Source organism: Lonchura striata, chromosome 2 (genome assembly GCF_050655825.1).
Source record: "Lonchura striata isolate lonStrDom1 chromosome 2, ASM5065582v1, whole genome shotgun sequence".
Classification (NCBI taxonomy): Eukaryota; Metazoa; Chordata; class Aves; order Passeriformes; family Estrildidae; genus Lonchura; species Lonchura striata.
In genome coordinates this window covers 7,540,697-7,561,973 of record NC_140704.1, presented here as the reverse complement: position 1 = coordinate 7,561,973, position 21,277 = coordinate 7,540,697, and the positions used below count along the sequence as shown (strand labels likewise).

General features: G+C 41.0%; 1 protein-coding gene across 4 annotated transcripts in view; it reads right to left on the bottom strand.

Annotated features, from left to right (window-relative positions):
• Positions 1 to 21,277, bottom strand: part of DPP6 (dipeptidyl peptidase like 6) — a 548,806-nt gene that overhangs the window by 351,555 nt on the left and 175,974 nt on the right. Inside the window, exon 1 of one of the 4 annotated variants that reach the window (XM_021543893.4) lies at positions 16,930 to 16,986. The exons of the other annotated variants lie outside the window; for them this stretch is intronic. Within the exon in view, the coding sequence (XP_021399568.1) occupies positions 16,930 to 16,971 (42 nt within the window). The 5' untranslated portion in view covers positions 16,972 to 16,986. Of the gene's footprint in view, positions 1 to 16,929; positions 16,987 to 21,277 lie in introns of those variants that run through there. 4 annotated transcript variants of the gene reach the window in all.

Here is a 21,277-nt window from a genome sequence, read left to right as displayed (position 1 = left end):
TAAAACAGGAACTGGCAATCTGACTGCTGGGCTCTGCACTGGAGTCCTGTGACACTTTTCCTATTCAGCTTTTCCAGCTGTGGGGAAGGGCTGTCTGTCAATACAGCCATGTGTTATTGTCAACCTATTTGTCCTTCCCATCAAAGCAGCAGCAATTTCAGCTGATTGCTATGCAGCCTGAGTAATTTGGGCCCTGCTTTCCCAGACACTCTGGTGGCAGCTGCATTTCCATGGCTTCCTGCAGCACACCTGCAGAAGAACTGCAATCCTACAAAATACCATAATTAGACCAGATTTATGGTTGAAAAGGAGCAGCTTAATTTCAAAGGAACTGGGATTGGGCATTCCTGGATAGCTGGGATGTTACCTGGTGCAAAAAAGTGAGTGCTGCTACTTGGCTTGCAAAGCAATCACTCCGACTGCTTAATGTGGTGGTAGATTTACAGCCAAACACTGCACCCAAAAACCCAGCCTGAAACAGGAACTGAAATCCAAAGCTCTCTCCAAGCATTCACGTGGCTCCAGTGCACCTGCACAGATCCATCAGACAGAAAGGATTTGATTGCAAGGGAAAATCCTGTGCTTGTCTATTATTTCCCACCCTTTGGTATCAGAGCAGCAGCACGCAGCAGGGCTGGGAATCAGAGCCTCATTTACCACCCACCACTTAATGGGAACTCTTGCCTGGGATTGCTTTCAAGGGTAGGTATTTGATTTTAAACTGGGCTCTCAAACAACCCAGGGTGGTCAGACAAGGGTACTGGCATTTTGCAGGGGGAGGGGCATCTCCTGCCTTTAAAACTGTTCCTGGGTTCCATCAGTTTTGAGAAACAATAAGGGAATTTAACCACATAACCTGGACCTTCATTCACACACAGGGAGATGGAAGCCTACTCATGGAGAAGTGGTGAGAGCAGCAAGAAGTAAAAGAGAGTTCCAAGAGATTACAAAAAAAGCCCCTCTGGGCTTACAGGAATAACTCACTGACTGATAATTCATCCCTGGGAAATAAAATGCTTTGTTTCCAATAAACATCCTATGTTCATTTACCCTATACAAAATGAAAGATGATCCTGAAAAACAGCTGAAAGGAACATTTTTCAAAACTTATGAACACCAAAAATTGGTTTATTCCGCTAATCCACACTACAGGAAACAGCCTGACTCCACACTTTTGTTCATCCAATTCACATATCACTGTACTTTTAAAGACTACTACTGCTTCATGGGGTTTTTACTCTGACCAGTGATAAATCCCTAAATAGATGTAGAGGAAGAAACAGTTCAAGGACTAAATAACTAAGCTTGATTTTCCAAGCAAATAGTCCTAGGTAACAAATTTCAAAAAAAAAAAGGAGACCTGTAATTATTTGATGTGGTGCACACATAATAGACTTTGAGGCAATTATTAAAGAAAATTCAGATGGCCAGAGTTCATTTCCTGTGCAAAGCTCCCCCTCCCCTGAGATTGTAGGCAACTAGGCTAGGTAGCCTCGAGCACAAACCTCAATAACTTCATCTTTGGGGACTTCAACCCATTTGATCACTTTAATAGGAAAAGTGATGTGACACCTGTTTGCAACCACCCAGGCCTCTTTAAGTAAGTCACTGGCTGCTGTATGAGAGGTGTGACCCCACACCCAGTTCGTGCCACAAAGATGGGCTCCCATCATCTGAGAAATCTTGCATCTTTGCCTCTCAATATATCCCCTGGAAATAAATGATAAAATGCTCAGCATTTCTCAGGAGTAGTGCTCTGATGTGGAAACACATACCATATACATTCTGCAACCCTGCTTCACCCCATGCCTAAAACCTGGGCAGGGATCTCAGAGATCAGCTGGAGCCCAGCTTAGTACTAAAACTGAATATTTGCAATGCTAATCCATTGAATTCTGCATCTTTTGCACCCTTTCCAGTTGTTAAGTGGCTTCTGGAAAGAGGCTAAAAGAAAGTTAGGTATGAACATGGCAGAATGAAAACTATCAAGTAACAAGGGTTTGTTTTAAACAGAAATTACTCCAGAAAGGGCTGATATCAAGAGAAGCTACTCCAAATAACTCATTATTGTCAGGATCCATCCCCATTGGGGCCACCAATTGTTGGCATCAGTGCTCAACACCAGTCAATGGTGGAGGGAAACTTATCACCAGTTTGTTATCTTACTGTCAAACACTCATACCTTCTCTCTGGGAGTTCCCAGGGGCAGCTCTCACAACACTGACTCCTTTTCTCTTTCTTCCACATGGATGGCTGGCTTCTTCCTGCCCCTAACACAAATGCCTGACCCTTTCTTTCCCTCACAACACAAGCTAACCCTTTACTGTCCCTAGCACAACTCCCTGAGCCTTACTCCTCACAGCAGCACGGCCAACTGACTCCAATTCTCCTCTCCACCGGCGAATTCACTCTTTTTTAACACCCATCCTTATTGGCCCAGCCTTATTGGACACAGCTGTGACCTATTAAAGGCAAGGCTGTTCCTACTCTTTGGTAATTAGTACAGCTGCAACTCCTCAGGGGTGAGATTGCCTTCAGCACTATCTCTATTCTCCTACGTTCCATCCTCCCACACACTATGTGCACAGTCTTATACATAGAAACATAGAAAATGTGAAATGTGTTTCAAGGACCCACCTGTGTGGGTCACACTTGTGTGACAACACAGAATGCATTTGTGTATCCTGTACCAAGGACACATTTCTGTGTTCTTCCACCCACGTTAAAAGTGAGCGAGACCTAAACCTACAACAAGCAGAAAAAAAGACCTTGCTGATGTCTTCTTTCATTTTTGTAATTAGTTTTTAATTTTCAGTGCATAAACAGAACTTGGGCCATGCCCTGAGGTCCAGAAGAAGCCAGTGCCACAATGCATTGGGCCCACATTTAGACAATATTAGACACAGCAGAAGAAGTCTGGAGCTGCAGCACTGTGTGCCTTGCCAGGAGCTGGCAGAGTCCCCCTCTTCCCATATGGGGATAAGCAGCTGTAGGATGAGCAGCTTGAGATCAATCTACCTGAGAAGCCAAGGTGAGGTAAATCAGTAGAGAAAACCTCTGCTGTGATGAGACTACTGAGAGCCAGGAACAGAACCAGCCATGGGCCATTCCTATCTGAGCACCTTCTCTTTGATGCCTGATTATGCCAAGTTGTGGTTAAGCCCCAGCCTGGTGGGATGAGGAGGGCAAATCAGAAAAAAAGTAAAACCCATGGGTTGAGATAGAATAGTTTAATAATTGAAAATTAGTAAAATATAATTTTATATATAATAATAATAATAATAGTAGAGTAGCATAGTAATGATATGAAGATGAAGAAGGGAGAAAAGTAAAACCTAAAAGAAACAAATGTTGCATTATATAATTGCTCACCAGCTGCTACCCAATACCAAACCTATCCTGAACCATGATCAGCCCCTCTCCTGGGTAACTCACCCAGTTTATATATTGGGCATGGGGTTCTCTGGTATGGAATATCCCTCTGGCCATGCTCCCTCCCAGCTTTTCTTGCACTTCCTCCATGGCAGAGCATGAGACACTGAAAATTCCTTGGCTCAGGGTAAGCACTACTTGGCAACCCAAAATATCAGTGTGTTATCAACATTATTCTGAATCCAAAGCACAGCTCTGCTCCAGCTACTGAGAAAAAATGAACTCCATCACAGCTGAAAGCAGCACACACTGGCAGGAGCTTGCCTGTGCATCATATTTGTGTAAGGCTGTCTGTACCTTGCCGCTGACAGGAAACTAAACTGCTTCTGTCATTTCTTTATTTCATTTTCCAGCAATTTTCTGCCAGTGTATGTGGGAATTTAAAAGAGTGACAAACTCATTTTGGGTTTGTGCTGCAAGCCCAATCAGCCGAGGTCTTGCTCACATCCCACGACTGTCTGAAGAGATTTGGCAGAGACTTAGATGCAGCTGGTGCTGGATGGAGCTTGGACAAGTGATGCACTTTCCAATTGACCTGATAAACTGGCAGTCTTGGATGGCTGCATTCTGTCTAATTTGCAAGAGCTGCTACACAGAGCTCATTGGAATCATAAATTCTGGCTTTCTGGAATCTGTTTCTACAGGTACCTGATTTTGCATTTGGATTCTTCTCCATGAAATGTCTTGTTTCCCTAATCCAAAAGACACTATGATTACAAACTAAGGGCTAGAAATCATTTGATACTAGGTTCCATAATGGAATACAGGAATCACAACAATGTATATAACAAGCACTTCTTTTCCATCCTGCATTTCCCCCTCTGAACACTGCGTTTCACAAAGACAGGAATCTCCTTTTTTCACAGCACATTTTTAGAAAGCATAAATAATATGGATCAATATTCATAAAGAGTTTAAATATTTCTATATTTTATTACATTCATTTTATTTCTCTGCCTACTACAGATAGATATTTTGCTACCTGTTTTTTACAGCTCTTTTATCTTTCTTCTTGTCCACTGAGTTGGTTGCTACCTGCATCTCTACCCTGTCTTTGTTGCTTTAATTCTTAAAATGTAACCTTTAATATGGAGCTCTTTGTATTTCTTAACTTCTTAGAGTGTTACAGAAAGCAGCAGAAGCAGTAGAAGTTTATTTTGGACTTTCAACAGAACTATCTGGAAATTTTCAAACATTTTTTTTTACAAGAAAATTCTAACACATTTTTGCCTGCACTTCACATATTGACAGACAACTTCCAGCAACATCTGCCCAGGGGAAGTCTTAGGAATAAATGACTGGGTTAAGAAAAATTAAAAACCTTGTGGCAAGGACAATTCTTCAGGTCACAATTTGCCTCCTGGTAGCTACTTTTCTGTGGTAAATCTTCATTTCCCAGTCTGAAGGGATGACCCAGCCATGCTTAAACAGAAAAGACTGACATTATATGACATGGGACAGAAGACCTTCTCCAGGAGGCCTCACCTTGTACCTGCTCATGGGTGATGCAAGGAGCATCAAGTGTTCCATGAAGGTGATTAATGAGCTGAGGGTCCCTGAGAATGGACCTTTGGGTTGACTGTAACATACAGGTCATGATCTAGTTTGTCCTGTCATTTAAGGGTTTGTTTGGCTTCAGCTCTTTGGTATTTGACTGCCCCACCATTTGTACCATATTTACTCTCCCCAAAATGAAAGGAACCAGTATGTATCTTTGAAGGGTGGAAAACAAGGAACTGAGAAATTAAGAGCATCGATCAACAATGTAAAAACACTGAAATGGAGCACAAGGGCTAATTTACTCAAAACTAGCCTGGCCTGCAGGAGCACCTCTATCCATTTGCAAGAAAGGGATTACATGCATGGAAGCTGTAAGCCCCTTCTTCAGGACCTGAGCAAACATTCCTTTGAGTCTTGGAACTTGTTCCCTCTCCTTGCTCATCTCAATGATGCCCTTTCAACACACACTCTGGAAAAGCCTTTAATGTGCACAATTACTGGAAAGAAAGCAGAAATCTCAGAGAAGAAAAGATGTGCAGAAAAGTGAGTAATGATTTTGTGTAGCTTTTGATTTATTGGCTAGTGGAAGTTATGTATGTATGGTTATTTAATGCCTGTGGCTGGCTGAGCAAATTTGTTATCTAATTCAGAGTGCTTAATGCTGAATGGTCATTATGTTGCTGTAGGCTTAATTAACTAGTGGGTGGACTATGGGATTTAATATAGGTGGAAGTATTTTTTTGTTTTAAGAAGCAAATGCTGTATTAATTTGTCTTTTTTTTTTTTAATACTGTCTCAAGTATTGACTATAAAAAATGTCAGAACATACTAAAGTCTTCCTATCCTGTCCTTTTTCAGTAACAGTCATTTTATGTTCTCAGACTATTCAGAAATATCCTCTCTAAATCCCTATCCTGGCATAGTTAAAAAAAAAAAAAAAGATTTTTGAATTCATTATATGTCATCAGAGCCTTTCACATTTATATTTAGTTGGTACCTTTCAAGATTTGCACTGAGCTGATTTGATGGTGGAGCAGACACTGCTCTGGGTCTTAGGGCATGTTCAGTACAAGCCAGGTGATGAGCTTGATGAGTTGACAGCCCTCTCTGCTTCCTGATTTCCATGTCTCTATTTAAATGTGTGACTCAGAACTGCAATATTTCCACAATGACCCATGTCCCCATGATATTTAGGGGACAGTCACTCAGGCTGCAGGTGGTTTGTGATTTATGTCTGAACAAATGGAGCTGTTCAATTTACCCTGCATCCCAGACTTCATTACATAAATCCTGAACTAAACTCATCTTTGTCAGAAATTAGACCCTGAGCTACCTATCTGGAGAAAATTTACCTTCACAGCAGTAGGAAGCAGCAACCTGGAACAAAATTTTAAGTTGTTGAGGTATTTGGAAGGGTCTAGAAAACAGCTCAAGGAATCTTTCCCTCACAAAGGAAGGCACAAATGCATCTGAGGCAGTGTCCCCACAGGTGATGACCAGGAACATCCCTAGCTGGCTCACAGAAACCATAAGGAAGGCCCTTGGCATGTGGGTAAATTTGTACTTTATTTATCAGAAACTTTGCCCTTCTGTGATCCAGAGACTTTCCTCATCACAGCCCTGATGATGAGAAGATCACACTTAAAATTCTGGAATCCATCTGCATCTCCCCCCCTCAGCACTCAGGACAGGATTGTGTCTCCTCATCAGCTGTCTCCAAGGGAGAAGAAAAGCACAGGGAATGTCACCATGTCCCCCAAGGCTGGCCTCTGGTGGGCAGCAGGGAGGACCAGGACATGCACTCTGGAGGCACAGTAGCAAATATGAGAATAATTTCTCCATGGAATTAACCCCTTCACAAGCACCAGTCCTCACTGCTGGGCTTTGCTTCAGCAGGTCTCACTTCCATGTGTGGCTCCCAACTGGCTAAGTGAGGACTAAGCCATGAAGGGATTTGCAAAAAAATGCTGCTCATTTTTATACTGTGTCACTTCATTTATTCCTAAGTATCATTTAGCATTATGTATTTGCCACCAGTGCATCTGGTAGCAATTACTTTGCTACTGTAGACAGGAAATTTCCTATTACCTGATGTAGACATTTTCTATTACCTTCTCCTCAGTGTAAGCCACTCTTAACAGTGCAAAAGGTCTCAAGGAATCTGAGCTCTGACCCATGGGGTTTTCTGGAAAGCACTGAAGTGGTTAATTTATACAGCTCCAGTAAGAATCAAAGTGCTTGGCAACAAGAATATCATATAAACTCTCCTCAGTGCAGGTAGTTAATTGAGTCTTGCAAATTTTACTTGCCTGCTCAGCTGGGATGAGTAATTATTTTTGATGGGCAAGTAAATTGCCATTAGTATTTCCATTCTGCTAAAGCTGGAAAATTAGTCTTTGTGGCTGAGCTGATAAATTTCCATTACAGTTTTGCAAGTCGGAATGAATGGATGTAGCTGCACTTTGAAACCCAGACACAAGATGTGTCCTTACAGGTACAGCCTTACTCAAACACAGAGCCTCTTCAACATGCAACAGGAGTGAATCCTGCAGAAACACTGACACCTACTCAGCTCAAGGTCTTGCTTGGTCCCTGCTGTTTAATAAGGAAGTCATTATCTGAAATGCTACCCAAGCTGACTAACATACCTTGAGTACCTACACCAGGACTGCATTTGCTGTGTACCTAAAGCCCCAGTTTGCTTCATTCCCAAATGAGGCTGGATCTCTTGAATCACAGCTCCTCAAGCTGCCCTGAGCTGTCTCCTGAAATGCCTCTCAAAATTGTCCTGCTCTTTTCCCTGATTTCAGTTCCAGACACCCAATACCCACCTGAAGCCCAGCACTCAGTGGATGTGGGATTCAGCTGGGACACCTCACAGAGTCTGTGCAAGGCTGATGGAGGACACAAACCTCTCCACAGAACAGGCAGGAGAGGTCATGGGTGAGGAGCTGATTGCAGGAAAAAGGATTGCATTAGCCATCACAATTCTTTAAGAAAAAGTCTTTCTAAAAGAAATTTTTGGCTTGAGAAATAGTAGTTCTTAGGATTACACAGACACTTGAAAGGGGAGGGGTGTCACAGAGGGACAGCACAAAGCAGCTGGGAGAAGTGGCACTGGGTGCCTGGATTTGGTTGCAGGAGGTGCACCTGCCCTCATTGAGACATCCTCCAGCAGCTTCCCACGGTGCAGGAGTCTGCCCTGAGCTTCCAACCTTCCCACCAGCATCCACAGGCATGGAGGAAAGCTTTAAACAGACTGCACAGCCACATTTGCACCCTGTGCATCAGAGGCACACCACAACCCCTCACTAAGGCAAAGGCACACTCTGGAAAGGGATTTTTCCACAATTAGCTGAGGTGAGGGAGGCAGCACCTTTGTCCCTATGCTGAGTTCCTCACCCCTCCATGTCCCTTCTGTAAGGGCTCTCTGTGTCCTCTGACAAAGGAGGGTCAGATGTCTGCACTGGCAAAAAGCTCTGGGTGAATTTTAAGCTGTATCTTATTCTGGAAGGCTCTGCCAGGAGACCTTTGTTAGAGAGTCCTTATAGCCTTTATGTTCTCAAAGATGCTTTTCATGCACTCCATGTTTCTCTGTTCTTCTTTGTTAATAAGGACTCAGGAAATCACTGCCAAGTTTCTCATACCCTTATGAACAAGTGGATGCTGCGACACTGTTTAATTATTAAATAAACCTGCAGTCTGAAAGTAGCTGGAGACAGGGAATGTCAAAAAAATGGTGCAACGCTTGTATCAAATGCACTGAAAAGTGGTGAGAAAATATGCCTAGCGAAAAGCCTGATCAGGATATGATACAAATTGCAGACAGTAGTTACATTTTTAAAACTGGTTTCACTGGCATTTATAGTGTATGTGTATTTATAATGTATGTGAGAAAAGATCCTTTGAAAAGTATTTAAAACATGATTGCAAAGAACTTTATTTGGGGAGAAAATTACCCGTAATTTTAGCAGCTTCAACTCCTATCTACAGCAAAAATAAAATAGAACAAAATAAAACAAACATCTCCTGGCCACTGCAAACTTTCCCTCTTCCCTTTCCACAGTTTTATTTAATTGTGGTTTATACTAACTGCAATTCTATCCTACTAATGTATAAAGATGCAGGCTCACATGCTTACATATCAGCATCCTGGCAGATAAAGCACATTATGGGGTGCTAAAGCTCAAAGGAGAAATGAACCTTTCATTTGGAGCTAAAATGATTTTTTTTTTTTCACATTTCATTGTGGCATGATGCTGTGCTACTCCCAAAGCACAGGGGTACAAACCCAGGAACAGGCACTGCACTGTAAGTTTTTTAAATACATGGGACAAAAATGATTACTGTTTCTGCTGACTTTCAAAGAGCACCAGCACACCTGCCTACTGTGCTTCTGAAAAGCCTTTCTTCAAATATTTCTAAATAATAGCAAGGCATTCCTGTGAGGAGCAGCTGAGGGGTCTGGGGTGTCTAACCTGGAGAAAAGGAGATTCAAGGCACCCTTATCATTCTCTATAACTCTCTGAAATGAGGGTGTGGGAGGTCAGGGTGAGTCTCTTCTCCCACATAAAAATCAAGTGGGCATGGGGAAATGGTCTCAAGTTGTGCCAGGAGAGGTTTAGGTTGGCTATTAGGAAAAAATTCTTCACCAAAAGGGCTGTCAAGCACTGCAACAGGCTCGAGGGAAGTGCTGGTCACAAGTACTGGAGCCTGTAGATGTGGCTCCCCACATGGTTTAGGGTGGACTTGGCAGTGCTGGATTGGACTTGGTGATTGTAGAGGTCTTTTCCAACTTCACTGATTCTATGGTTCTGCAGGGATATATTATTTATTAACTGCAAGATGAAGTGAGTGATAGTTTTAATGAAATTTCCATTAAACACATAGAAAAGGGGACACAGATATTCCCTGAAGTTACTATGAAAGAAAGGGAGTTGGTTTTTTTTATTATTTCTTCTTACCATGGAATGAATCTGCATTCTAATACATCACAGATGCAACCTGAATGAGTGAGAGTAGTCCCAGGCTTTGAAAGCATATCCACTCTCCCACCTTCACGGCATTTCCTAAAGCCACTAACTTTTGCAATTTTTTCACCTTACAAATTCTCCAAACAGCCACTTCCACACCTTTATTTTGACTTATCAAGGGAAGAACTTATTCAGCCATACCTGACTGAGGGAATTCATCATCTGGCTTAAGGCTGCAATTCAAGACATTCTCAGAACATAAAAACACAGCAATATTTTATTGAGCACCTTTTCCAGAAATCTATGCAAATATATACATTACTCCTTGGCTCCTTGGCCTGCTTTTTTTTTTTTTTTTTTTTTTTTTTTTAATTTTGTTGCAACCAGGCACAGGAAACTATCACAGTGGCATGAGTGGCATGAAGAGATACAATCTAATAAATGTGCTGGATCAGAATTGTTCTGACGAGGCTCAGTGTAATAAATATATGATGAAAATAACACCTTGTTAATCACCAAAGCACATTCCCTTATAGACACCAAGGCTTAGACTGGCTTATGGGCAGCATAAACCAAGCAGGATTTGACAAAGCATTGAGAAAAGAGATCATTAGCTTTTCAGAGCCATAAATCTCACATATCCCATTTTTAAACCACTGACAAAGTATCTCCATGGATGGACTGAATTTTTCAGATGGCATAATTTCCCAAGGTCTAGTGGCAAAACTGCAGGAATCATAAAAATGACCCCAAAATGACAGTTTATTTTATGATTTATTATTTAACTTGTAGCAAAATTATTATCTTACTGAACTAAAGGACTGCATTTCTGGTCATGGAAGCAGGTAGAAAATGAACACTAGCAATTACTAAATCAAACCAACAGGTTAGAGACCACCTGGAAAGGGAATTTAACATGGCATGTGAGGGATATCCATCCATCCATCCATCCATCCATCCATCCATCCATCCATCCATCCATCCATCCATCCCAGTGAATGCACCCACCAGCTTCAGTGGAGCGAAAATTAAAGGCAGAAACCAGCTCTGACAAGTGGAGACAGAAGAGCCAAGATGTCACAGAGAGTTTTGGGGGATAGGAAAAGAATGATGCTGGGATTTGCTCAAGGGCTCTTAAGTGTCTTGAGACTAAACCCTCAAGGATGAGGGAATGATGAAATGTCCCCATATTTCATAAAAGATCCCAGTTTAAATACAGGTAAAGTAATGCACAAAGAAGAAATGACCCTAAAGTTTACATAGAGAATGATGGGTTTTGAGTAATTAGCACTCAGAGGGGAGAGCTTGGGCTAAAACAAACAGATCTATGAAAATGTCAGCTGGTGATCAGGATCAGTCAAGGATGCAAGTCAAATGCTGCAAGTCATTAAGAAACAGGGAGCAGGCCAGAAAAAACACACAGGACAAGGATGTAAACAAGGAGGTGTGGAATGCAAGAGGCGAGCAGGGAATGCTTATTTATTCTTCCAATATCATAATTATGCAATATTGTATATAATGCACTATAAAGGGACATAGATTCAAAAGCTAATGGACAAATTCATAAAAGAAAATTAGTTTAGGATGGCTAAAAACATGGATAGATCTGGCTTATGAAATTGCTGAAGGCTACAAAGATGTACTTGAAAATAGAGAATGTTCAGGAAATTTGAAAATCTGTGAATTTCAAGACACTTGGTTAATGTCTAAACAACCAAAGCATAAATGGCTCTGTTGGTTTTAGAGTATTCTTTTAAGAATTTATTAATCAGCCACTGAACAGGAAAAACACTGCAATCATATTTTGCAAAGGATCTAGATACAGAAATGTGTTTTGTACTCAGCAGCAAATATAAATACACAGGAGAGAGGGCTGATCTGAAAACAGCTTGAAAATAGAAGAAAAGGCCAACTTAATTGGATAAATTTATTTTAATTGCTCATTGATCCAACTCTTGTGATATCATAGTACAGCATTCTCTTATTTCCTCTTACTTTATTGTGGAAACTCAAGCAGTCTAATGTAGAGTCATGATCATCAAGGGAATAAGTGGTTGGTTGGGCTGTTTTATTTCTTCAGGAAAAAAAAAGTTAGCTAGCTGTATTCTAGTGGCTTTTTCCCTTATGATGCTTTGTACTGGAGCTCTGGATTGCCACACGAACAGATAATCCAAAACTCCATCAAAGTGATCAAAATGTATGACATAGCAGTGTGCCTCCTAAAATGTCAGTTTGCTCTGTTAAACCATCCTTAAGCTCTAACAACTTCTCAGCAGAAAGCTCTAAAAGTTGTTCATGTTTTGCACTATAACCTTGCTAAATATCACCAGGCTTAGAAATCCAAGAATATCAATCTACCAGCAGTAGTACTATGGCAGTACCCTAATTTCTACATCATAGAAACAGAATGGTTTGGGCTGGAAGGGACCTTAAAGACCACCTAGCACAACCCCCTGCCATGGGCAGGGACACCTCCCACTATCCCAGGATGCTCCAAGCCCCATCCAACCCAGCCTTGAACACTTCCAGGGTTGGGGCAGTCACAGCTTCTCTGGGCAACCTGTGCCAGGGCCTCACAACCTTCTCAGTAAATGATTTCTTTCTAATATCTAACCTAATTATAACATCTTTCACTTCAAATCCTTTACTCCTTGCACAATCACTCCATGCTCTTGCAAGCAGTCCCTCTCCAGCTCTCTTTTAGCTCCTCTAGGCACTGGAAGATCTCCCCAGAGCCTTCTCCTCTCCAAGCTGAACAACCCAACTCTCTCAGCCTATTTCCATAGCAGAGGTGCTCCAGCCCTCTGAGCATTTTTATGGCCTCCTCTGGGCTTGGTCCAACAAGTCCTTGTCCTTCCTATGCTGGGGGCCCCAGGTGGGATCTCTTGAGAGCAGAGTAGAGGGGCAGAATCCCCTCCCTTGGCCACGCTGCTTTTGATGTGGCCCAGGGCACAATTGGGTTTTGGGGCTGCAGGCACCCATTGCCTGGTCACACTGAGGTTTTCATCAACCCATGTCCCCAAGTCCCTTCACTCAGAGCTGCTCTCCCCACCCAGCATGTCTTTGTGCTTGTTTTCACTTAAGGATTTTCCTAAATAGTGACTCACAATAAAAACTCTTTGCCTGCTACATAAGAGCTATAATTAATTTTCTAGAACTGTCTGGGCAGATGACAACTCTTGACCCCTGATTTTGTTTAATGGAACCCATGGGGAAAACATTTTTGGTTTAGCTCTTTCCCTGCTAGCCAAGCAGTAAAATGGGACCTTTTCCAGGAAAGTAATCATAGGAAGTCCTTTGAAGTTCTCTCTGACTCATCCTCTTATTTACATGTCCCACAACTCAACACATAATACAGTGAAATATCTTTTTAGTTAAAATGGGACAGCTCTTAAATTATGATCCCAAATATGTTGGTAGGTCATTCTGTGGTAGGGACAGGTAGTTACTTGATGTTAGAGGATGGGGTTGAGCAATGTAGGATCACTCATTTCATTTAAAGAAGCAGAATTCTCCCAGAAATGGGTATTTATAAATGCCTGTTTTGCTAATCAGCCATTCATCTGCAGGTGTTTAGGAATGCCTCTTTGGCACTTAGCCTGAAGGACAACAAGAACAAGACTGCTTTCTTTGAGAGAAGCAGCCCTGACATTCACACCCATCCCCTGACTCCTTGGGATATTACTGATTGCACCTTCTTAGTTCTTGTTTCTGCATCTGTCTTCTATGCCACCACAACATTCCTCTGAAGGGAAAAAAAAATCCTTTTTGGGCATAGCACATATCCTATACTTGCCATAACACTAAATGGACAGAAACACCTTGCTGAAGACAGCCCAGGGGAATTTCCAGTCCCTTACAGCACAGTTTCCCAACTACCACTGACAGATGTTTGCCTTCTCTGTTCTGAATTGTTCTCTTCACAAAAAGTACTCCATATTCTTTCTTAAAGTCATGTATAATTATTTCTTCTAAAATCTGACCAACATATTATTGTTGCAAATTTAAATTTCTCAGTAGAAAACTTTATTACAAAAAAGCCTTTTCATAGCTAAGGCACTTGAATTTTTTTCTCTTCAGTTTTGTCTTTTTTTTCAATTAAATGAATACAGTTTTTCATATTTCTTTCATATTCCTCAGCCCTTCTGAGTTCATCTGGAGCCCTTTCAGCTTCCCTAATTTCCCTCCAAGCGTTACGCCCAGCATTCAATTTCAGACTTCTGTGGTACCAAATAGAACTGAATAATTACTTCCCAAAACTTAAACACAACCATCAATATACCCTGTAATGAGCACCATTTCTGCAGTTGCATACATTTTGGATCTATATTTAACTTGTCAGCATCTATGAAAGCCACAAACTCCCTTTCCTGCAGGGAGCTGCTTAGGCAGTTATTCCTCATTTTATCCTGGTGTCAGAGGAGTTTCCTTCCTGACTACAATACTCAGCATTTGTTTTTCTTGACTTTTATCTTATTGATTTCACACTGTCACTCACATTTATCATGATCATCCAAAATTCTATGCCTGTCCTCTTTGAGAGTGCTTGCAATTACCAATTTTTAAAACCTTAATTGCACTCCTCCTTCCATTATCCAAAATGCTTACAGAACAAATATGCAGATATAGTGCACAAACTCTCCTACTCATATTGAAATATTAGCCTTTGAGAGATGGCTGCAAGCATGTGGAAATCTGTAGAAAGATATAATAATTGTATTAAAAGAAAAACACACACACACAAAAAAAAAAAATCCTCAGTTCAGAATTTCATCAATTCAAAGCCACTTTTCCCCAGTTCCTGCTTCCAGGGGTGCTTGTAAAGGAAAAAGCTGAACACAACCCTTTGTAGGAGTCCTACAGTGGTTTTTACATTCTGGCACACCACTCCCAAGGGAAACTGGCATTTAAACAGGGCAAAGTCACAAATTCCAGATAGACACTACCATTAAGTTGAAATCCTGTTCTACCTGCATCAATGCAGAGGAAAACAAGTTATCCAGCACAAGCAAATTGCCTATACAGACTGAACTATAAGTTTAAGTCTAAACTACTTAAATTTGCTTACAGAACTGGTAGCCTGTTACTGATGTGCCTACTTCATTATTCAACACAGGAATGTAACTCCTCACTCTTCTCACAGGTACTGTCAGCTAGCCAAAAAAATAAGTGAAGTTCAGCATACACCTATTTGCCAAATTGGTTTGGAAACAGTGAGGTTTCACTTCCATGAAAAGTTGTGAAACATGACATGACTTTGCAAATAATAATCTTCCATTTCCAAATATTATCATAAGATGAATGTCCTGAGCATTTCTTTAGATTCACTGAGCAGGCTCAAATTCTTCTTCAACTTGTCTAATCAGAAACACAGATTTCCCCATCAGGTCCAAAACACCATTTCAGGCATGAAGTGAACATAGTCTACCCACTTAAGGCCCTCTTATGAAGTTACAGTCCCATAGCATCTGGCAGACTGATGCAGTATTTATCCTCACCACATTCCCAAGAGGTAAGGAATGATATTATCCCACTGTAACAGTGAAGGACTCGAAGCCCAGTAGATGTATAGCTGCCCATCCATGCAGTAGAGCTCAAGATAATGAATCCCAAAGTTGGTACAAGCTGAGTCTGCTCATTAATCCCCTGAGGAATGTATTATTGGGTGAACCATCATGCAAACATAAAGTCCTGCTTCAACAGGCAGAATTTGCAGCCTGTTGCAGCCACCAGCAACATCAAATCCATGGCTCCCACAGGTTGTGGATTTCTCCTGTATTGACAGCTTTACTGTCAGCACAGTGAATGCACTCTGTTCTCAGCTGTTATCTGGGTTAGGGTCACTGGAAAAGTGTGGCAGGATCTGATGCTGCTAATGCTGCAGGTGTTTTCAGGAGTTACTCAAAGGGCAGCAAAACTCAGCAGCAAAAACATCCCTGGTGTGACCAAAGAGAATACCTCATTTCAAGATATGTTCACAGGTTAAAAAGCCAGTTCAAGTAATTAGCTTTTATTTAACATTATTTTCCACCCTGAATAACTCAGTTTGTACAGTTACATCATAGAAATCCCAGCTCAATGCTAATGCACAACTCTTCAAATGCTGCAGCATCAGTCTGATGGGATGAGAGAAGTGTAACAGGCAAGCTGCAGCTGTCATTTTTCCTAATGAAGAAAGCACTCCCCAAATCAGGTTTGGCCTAAAGAATCTGCAGCAATGACAAGTCACCTGCTGTCCTGCATCCTTTGGGTCAAACTCCATGGCATGAACCAGCTTCACATTTCTGCCCCACTCAATGTTTGCTGTAAAAATTTTGTCCAAGGGTATTGCTTGCACAGATATGTCTGTCTAGGGGAGGGCTGAAGCAACCAGAGGGTTGGCAGAGGTAGAAATAATAAGTTAAAGAGTAACCAACTCACAAAAAAACAACCAAACAACCAAATGAATACAAACAGCAGCAACAAAATAAAAGGAATTACATGGGAAGAAAACATTCTATGTCAATGCAAGGCAGACAGGACAAATGCAGTCCTGATGTAACCTGTGCTGCAACAGTGTTCTCAGTGATCCAACACATCCTACAATGGAAAAGTCAGAGAAGCAATGACAGTGCCAATAATTCCATCTAAGGACAGATCAGTGAAACACATCACACCCAGGCCTGCACAGGAAACCTCCAGACTTCTCCTCCCCTTCCCTGCTCCCACAAGACTTCAGAACTTCTCTGCTCAGCATCATTCCTGAATTCCCTCCTGCCTGGGACACAGAGTCTTCTTACAGCAACACCCACCCCCATGAGCAAAACACGGAGATTTCAAACTGCACAAGAAACTTTTTAACTTTCTCCCAATGCACACCAGGACTCCTTCATCCAGAATTAAAGGTTGCTCTTGACCGCACCTGATGTGTCTCAGAGAAATCCTATCATCCTTGCTGCCACAGGTAGCAGGGGCTTGTGGGCTGGCTGGAACCTGGGTCTGTTGGGCTGAAATATTGCCAGCCAGCCCCCCCCAGCCCTCCTACCTGTTTCACTGGAGCTGCCTCCTCCACAAAGAATTCTTCCATGGCTGCAGCTGCTCAGGGATGTGCCAGGAACCGGGGCGAGGGGCGGGGACAGGGGTGGAGGGCAATCCTGGAAAGTGGCACAACCTAGATACACAGGCTGGCAGAGCAACCAACGTTTTAAAAAATCTTAATTAATTACATAGAACCCAGCAAAATTCTGAACAACTGAGCTGGCTCTGGGGTTGGTGAGGTTTTTTTAAGCTTCCAGTGAAGCCGAATCAAAGGCTCTTTGCTCTCTGCTGAGAAGTAAGCAAGGATGGTAGCCATCCTTTGAAGGAGACACACCACCAGCAGCCAGCAGTGTGCCTTGGCATGAAGCTGAAATGAGACCAGAAGAAGCTTTTTATCAGTCGTGCTACCAAAAAAGAGGCAGCTATTTAACCATCCCAATGCTACAGTGATGTTCAGAAGAGAGATTGGGAGTGCAAATGTCCCTCTGGAGCAATGGCAGGTGGGGAAAGTCAGACAGAGGCATCCTGCAAGGGCACCCTGAAGATGGACAGGCTTTGCAAAGGCTGATCAATTATGGCTTCACATGGGTCAAGTCAATAGAGTGACTCCAAAGGGAAGAAATTCTTACAAGGACATGGCCTTTTCCCCTGCAAAAACACTGCAGGCTGTACCCCTGTGCCTGGGATACATCTCCATGTCATTAATGGCAAAATTCCCTCATTCCTAAGGGTCAGGTTCAGGTCTGCAGGCACAGAAAAAAATAACTTTCTGGTGAACATCAAGTCATGTCATAGTAGCTCGAGGTTTTCATAATTCACAAGGAAAGTATTTAAAATAATCTGAAGAGTTATAAAAAACAGCAGAGGATTCCTGACATAATAAAAATCTGTTCCCCAAGGGGCATGTATTTGGAAAAAAAAAGGTATTAATTGTAAAGTGATGCAGCATAGGGAGTCATACAACTGAAGGGAACATGTGCTTCAGATCTTCACTGAAACAAAATGAGTTAGAATCTCTCAGCTTTTCACAGCACAGCTTTCTTCCCAGCAATCATATATTTTTTTTTCCTGATGCAAGTCAAGAAAATAGGCTTTGAAAGTCCAAGAAACTCCAAGAAACTCTGTAGAAAAATAAAATTATTCAGGTTTCTTTTTAAAAAACTACTACAGTGCAATCAGACACCAAAAGCCAACACCATTGAGTTCATTGCTAATGAAATGACCTTAAAAATCTACATTTCATTAAACGTGGTATGAAATAAAATGCCACAGGGGAAACATTATTTTATTTAGTAATATCAAAAGCTGTCATTTTCTGCAACAGCCTGGGGCTACAGAAAACCATATTCCCACGAATAATTAGCATTTGGCATTAAGAAGTATTTTAGCAAGAAAGCTGCCATAGTTCTAAGTAGTCCAAGCCGAAATGTTGGAGAGTGCTAATGAAAAGTTGACTGTTGGTTGTATCTATTAATTTGCCTTTGTAGAGCTAAAATCAAAACGTTTTCATTATAGTCAAATTTTGTTTTAATATTAATGAAACTAAAGCCACATGAAAAGTTCTGTACAAGGAAGAAGAAAAATGGAAAATATCATCAAGAAAAAAGCAACAATTTGCAACATTCTAACTTGAAAATGGCCCTTTCCTGTGTTAACAAATAGCCCAGTTCAGTAAATTACATAAGCAAATTCTTAATTTTAAGAATACAAACTTTTTGGAACCACACTTGATGCTTCAAAATCTAATCTGCTCTCTACATTTCAAAGGATGGACTTCACTATGTTTTACTATGTGTAAGAACTTTTGCTGCAAAAGCAAAATTTCATGATCTTTATGGACTTTTTAATCTGTTTTCAATTTCCTTTCTATTTCTGCAAGCTAGGGCCAGAAAAAAAAATAGAATGCAGTTTATAGCATAAACCTGCTGGCATTTCAAAGGGACTAAGCACAGGAAATTATTAGATATCAATTTCCCTGCAGTAAGTATGCACAATTTCACTTTTATGACCTGGCACTCAGAGGTAAATGTAAGGTAAGCTGAGTTAATCAAGCCTGGGCTGATTGAATGATACCTGGAAAAAGGAAGAAACAAGCTGCCTCACAGAGCTGATGGTGCAGCAAGACTGGTTCATATCAACAGCCCTGAATCAGCCGCCCTGAGGCAAATCCTGCAGTGCAGTAACAGGTTCACATGACAAAACTTCACAAATCAGGGAGGTTAATACATTCACCAACTGTAAAGGATGTTTAAAGTCATTTATCCAGAAATCCTGATGGTTACAGGCCTTCTCTCAATTTGAGTTCTGTCTGAATTAGACAATCCATTAGTCCTGACTAAAGAAAATCCCAAACTGGAGTTAATTACAAAATTCTTGGTAATTTTTTCAACTAACAGACTACATCTACCTGCTTCCTTTGGAAATCTTTGTCTATCTTCAGTTTTCTTTACTCTGCTCTATTTACCTCTCTTTCAAGCAGATCAGAGAGACAACACAATAGAAACCTGAATTTTCACTTTAACAAACAAATATTTCAAGCTCACTCAATTTAGTGAGACATGTTTCTTCTTCTCTTATGCAACATCAGAAAATCTCTTGATCCTCTTCATTGTGCTCTGCATTTTTGGAAATATAGGTACTTTTCACACATGTATTTATAATTAACAATCTAATCAGGATCAGTTAAAATATACTGTAATTTCCTACTTAATGAAGGGTCAAATACATGTGAGCATTTTTGAGCACACCAATGTACTGGGGTCTTATTCTTCACTTGAAACCCCTTAATGACACCAAGTCTTTTTTTTTTCACAGACATTACTTCCCTCACCCTTCAAATATGACCCATATTTTTTGGTGTCATATGTGATTGACTTGAAACAGACAGGTTTTGTGTTCTTTTAACAGATCCAACACATCGTGCATCTGTCACATTATCTTTAGAATTGACAAAAATGTCAGTGTAACATAATCAGAAAACTTGGTCTACCATTGTCTCCTGCATTCTTATGGGTGAAATACACAATTTCTGGGAGGGTGGACCAAGAACCAGCTCATGCAGGACTAAGCACATTTATTCTGTGATGGTTCTTCATGAACAATTACACTGTTATAAAGTTATTGGCCATATAACAACCCAACCTGTCTCCACATGTTGAAAATGTTGATATCTTTGGGACTTCATCATCTTTGTCTTTTCTTACGCTTACTACTAATAACTTTTTCTTTACTTGCATCCTGATTTAGTATTTTTACATTTATAATCCCTTCTCTATCTGTATTTAAAAATCTCCTTGCACCTTTTCTCAAAAAGATAGGCTAGAAAATAAAAATAGTAGCTTTTCTAGACTGAGTAATCAGGTCGCTTAGAGAGCTATTCCTGAGCAGAACACAGAGAGAGGCCCTCTTGTCAAAGTTAGTGTATCTAAAACTTTCCTGAGATTTAGTTCCTGGAAATTCATGGCCTTCAGCACTTGTTGGGAATTCTGGACTCACACTGACATGACAAAAACACAGCACACCTCTGTCAAAGTTGTCAGCTGTCAATTGGCCTTTCTCTTTTGAGATTGTGTCATTTCTACTTGATTTCTCCATGAAACTATTAAGGAACCCAGCCTTGCTTGAAGAAACCTGAACCCTTGGTCAACCTTCAGAGGAATTGGAACCTGAATTTTGAGAATTTAAAGCCAGGAGAGTTTGACTTTCGCTGGCATTGTCTCACAAATATTCTGCACAGGTCAGATGTTGAGTAACGTGAGTGTAACACAAACTGTCACACACCTTTCCTGCATCAGGGAAATACCAGCAGAGCCTCCAATCAAACTCAGCTCACCCAGGGATATGAGGCCATGACAAGATGCTGATAACTTGAAATGCTCTTGCCTTTGTTCAGTACAGACTGGAAAGAACCATAATCCTTTCCTGTTGTCTTTTCAGCAATATTTATCACTTCACTTTCTTTTACCAAGTGTTTGGATGAAAGTTATAACAATTACAATCTCTTAAAAAAAAAAATCTTCTGAGACACTGATCTTTGCATTGTAAACAGAGAGTTCAGGACAGAGGGATATTTTTAAAAATCCAAATAGTGCAGCTCAGTTTTATTCCTTCTTTGATACTGTTCTTTTTTATGTTGCTACGGTATGTCTGCTCCATGTGAAAGTGAGGTTGCTATGGAAACTACTCATTATTTTTCAATAGTAGGCTAGCTACTTAATAAAAATCCTACATCTTTTTAATCCCTAGAGAGTCCTAATTTATCCCATACACAGACTTTCCTTCTTGACAGTTCCTTTAATATTCACTGCACTGCAGTGCACATTAATCTGAACATGTCCAACAAATCCACAACTTAC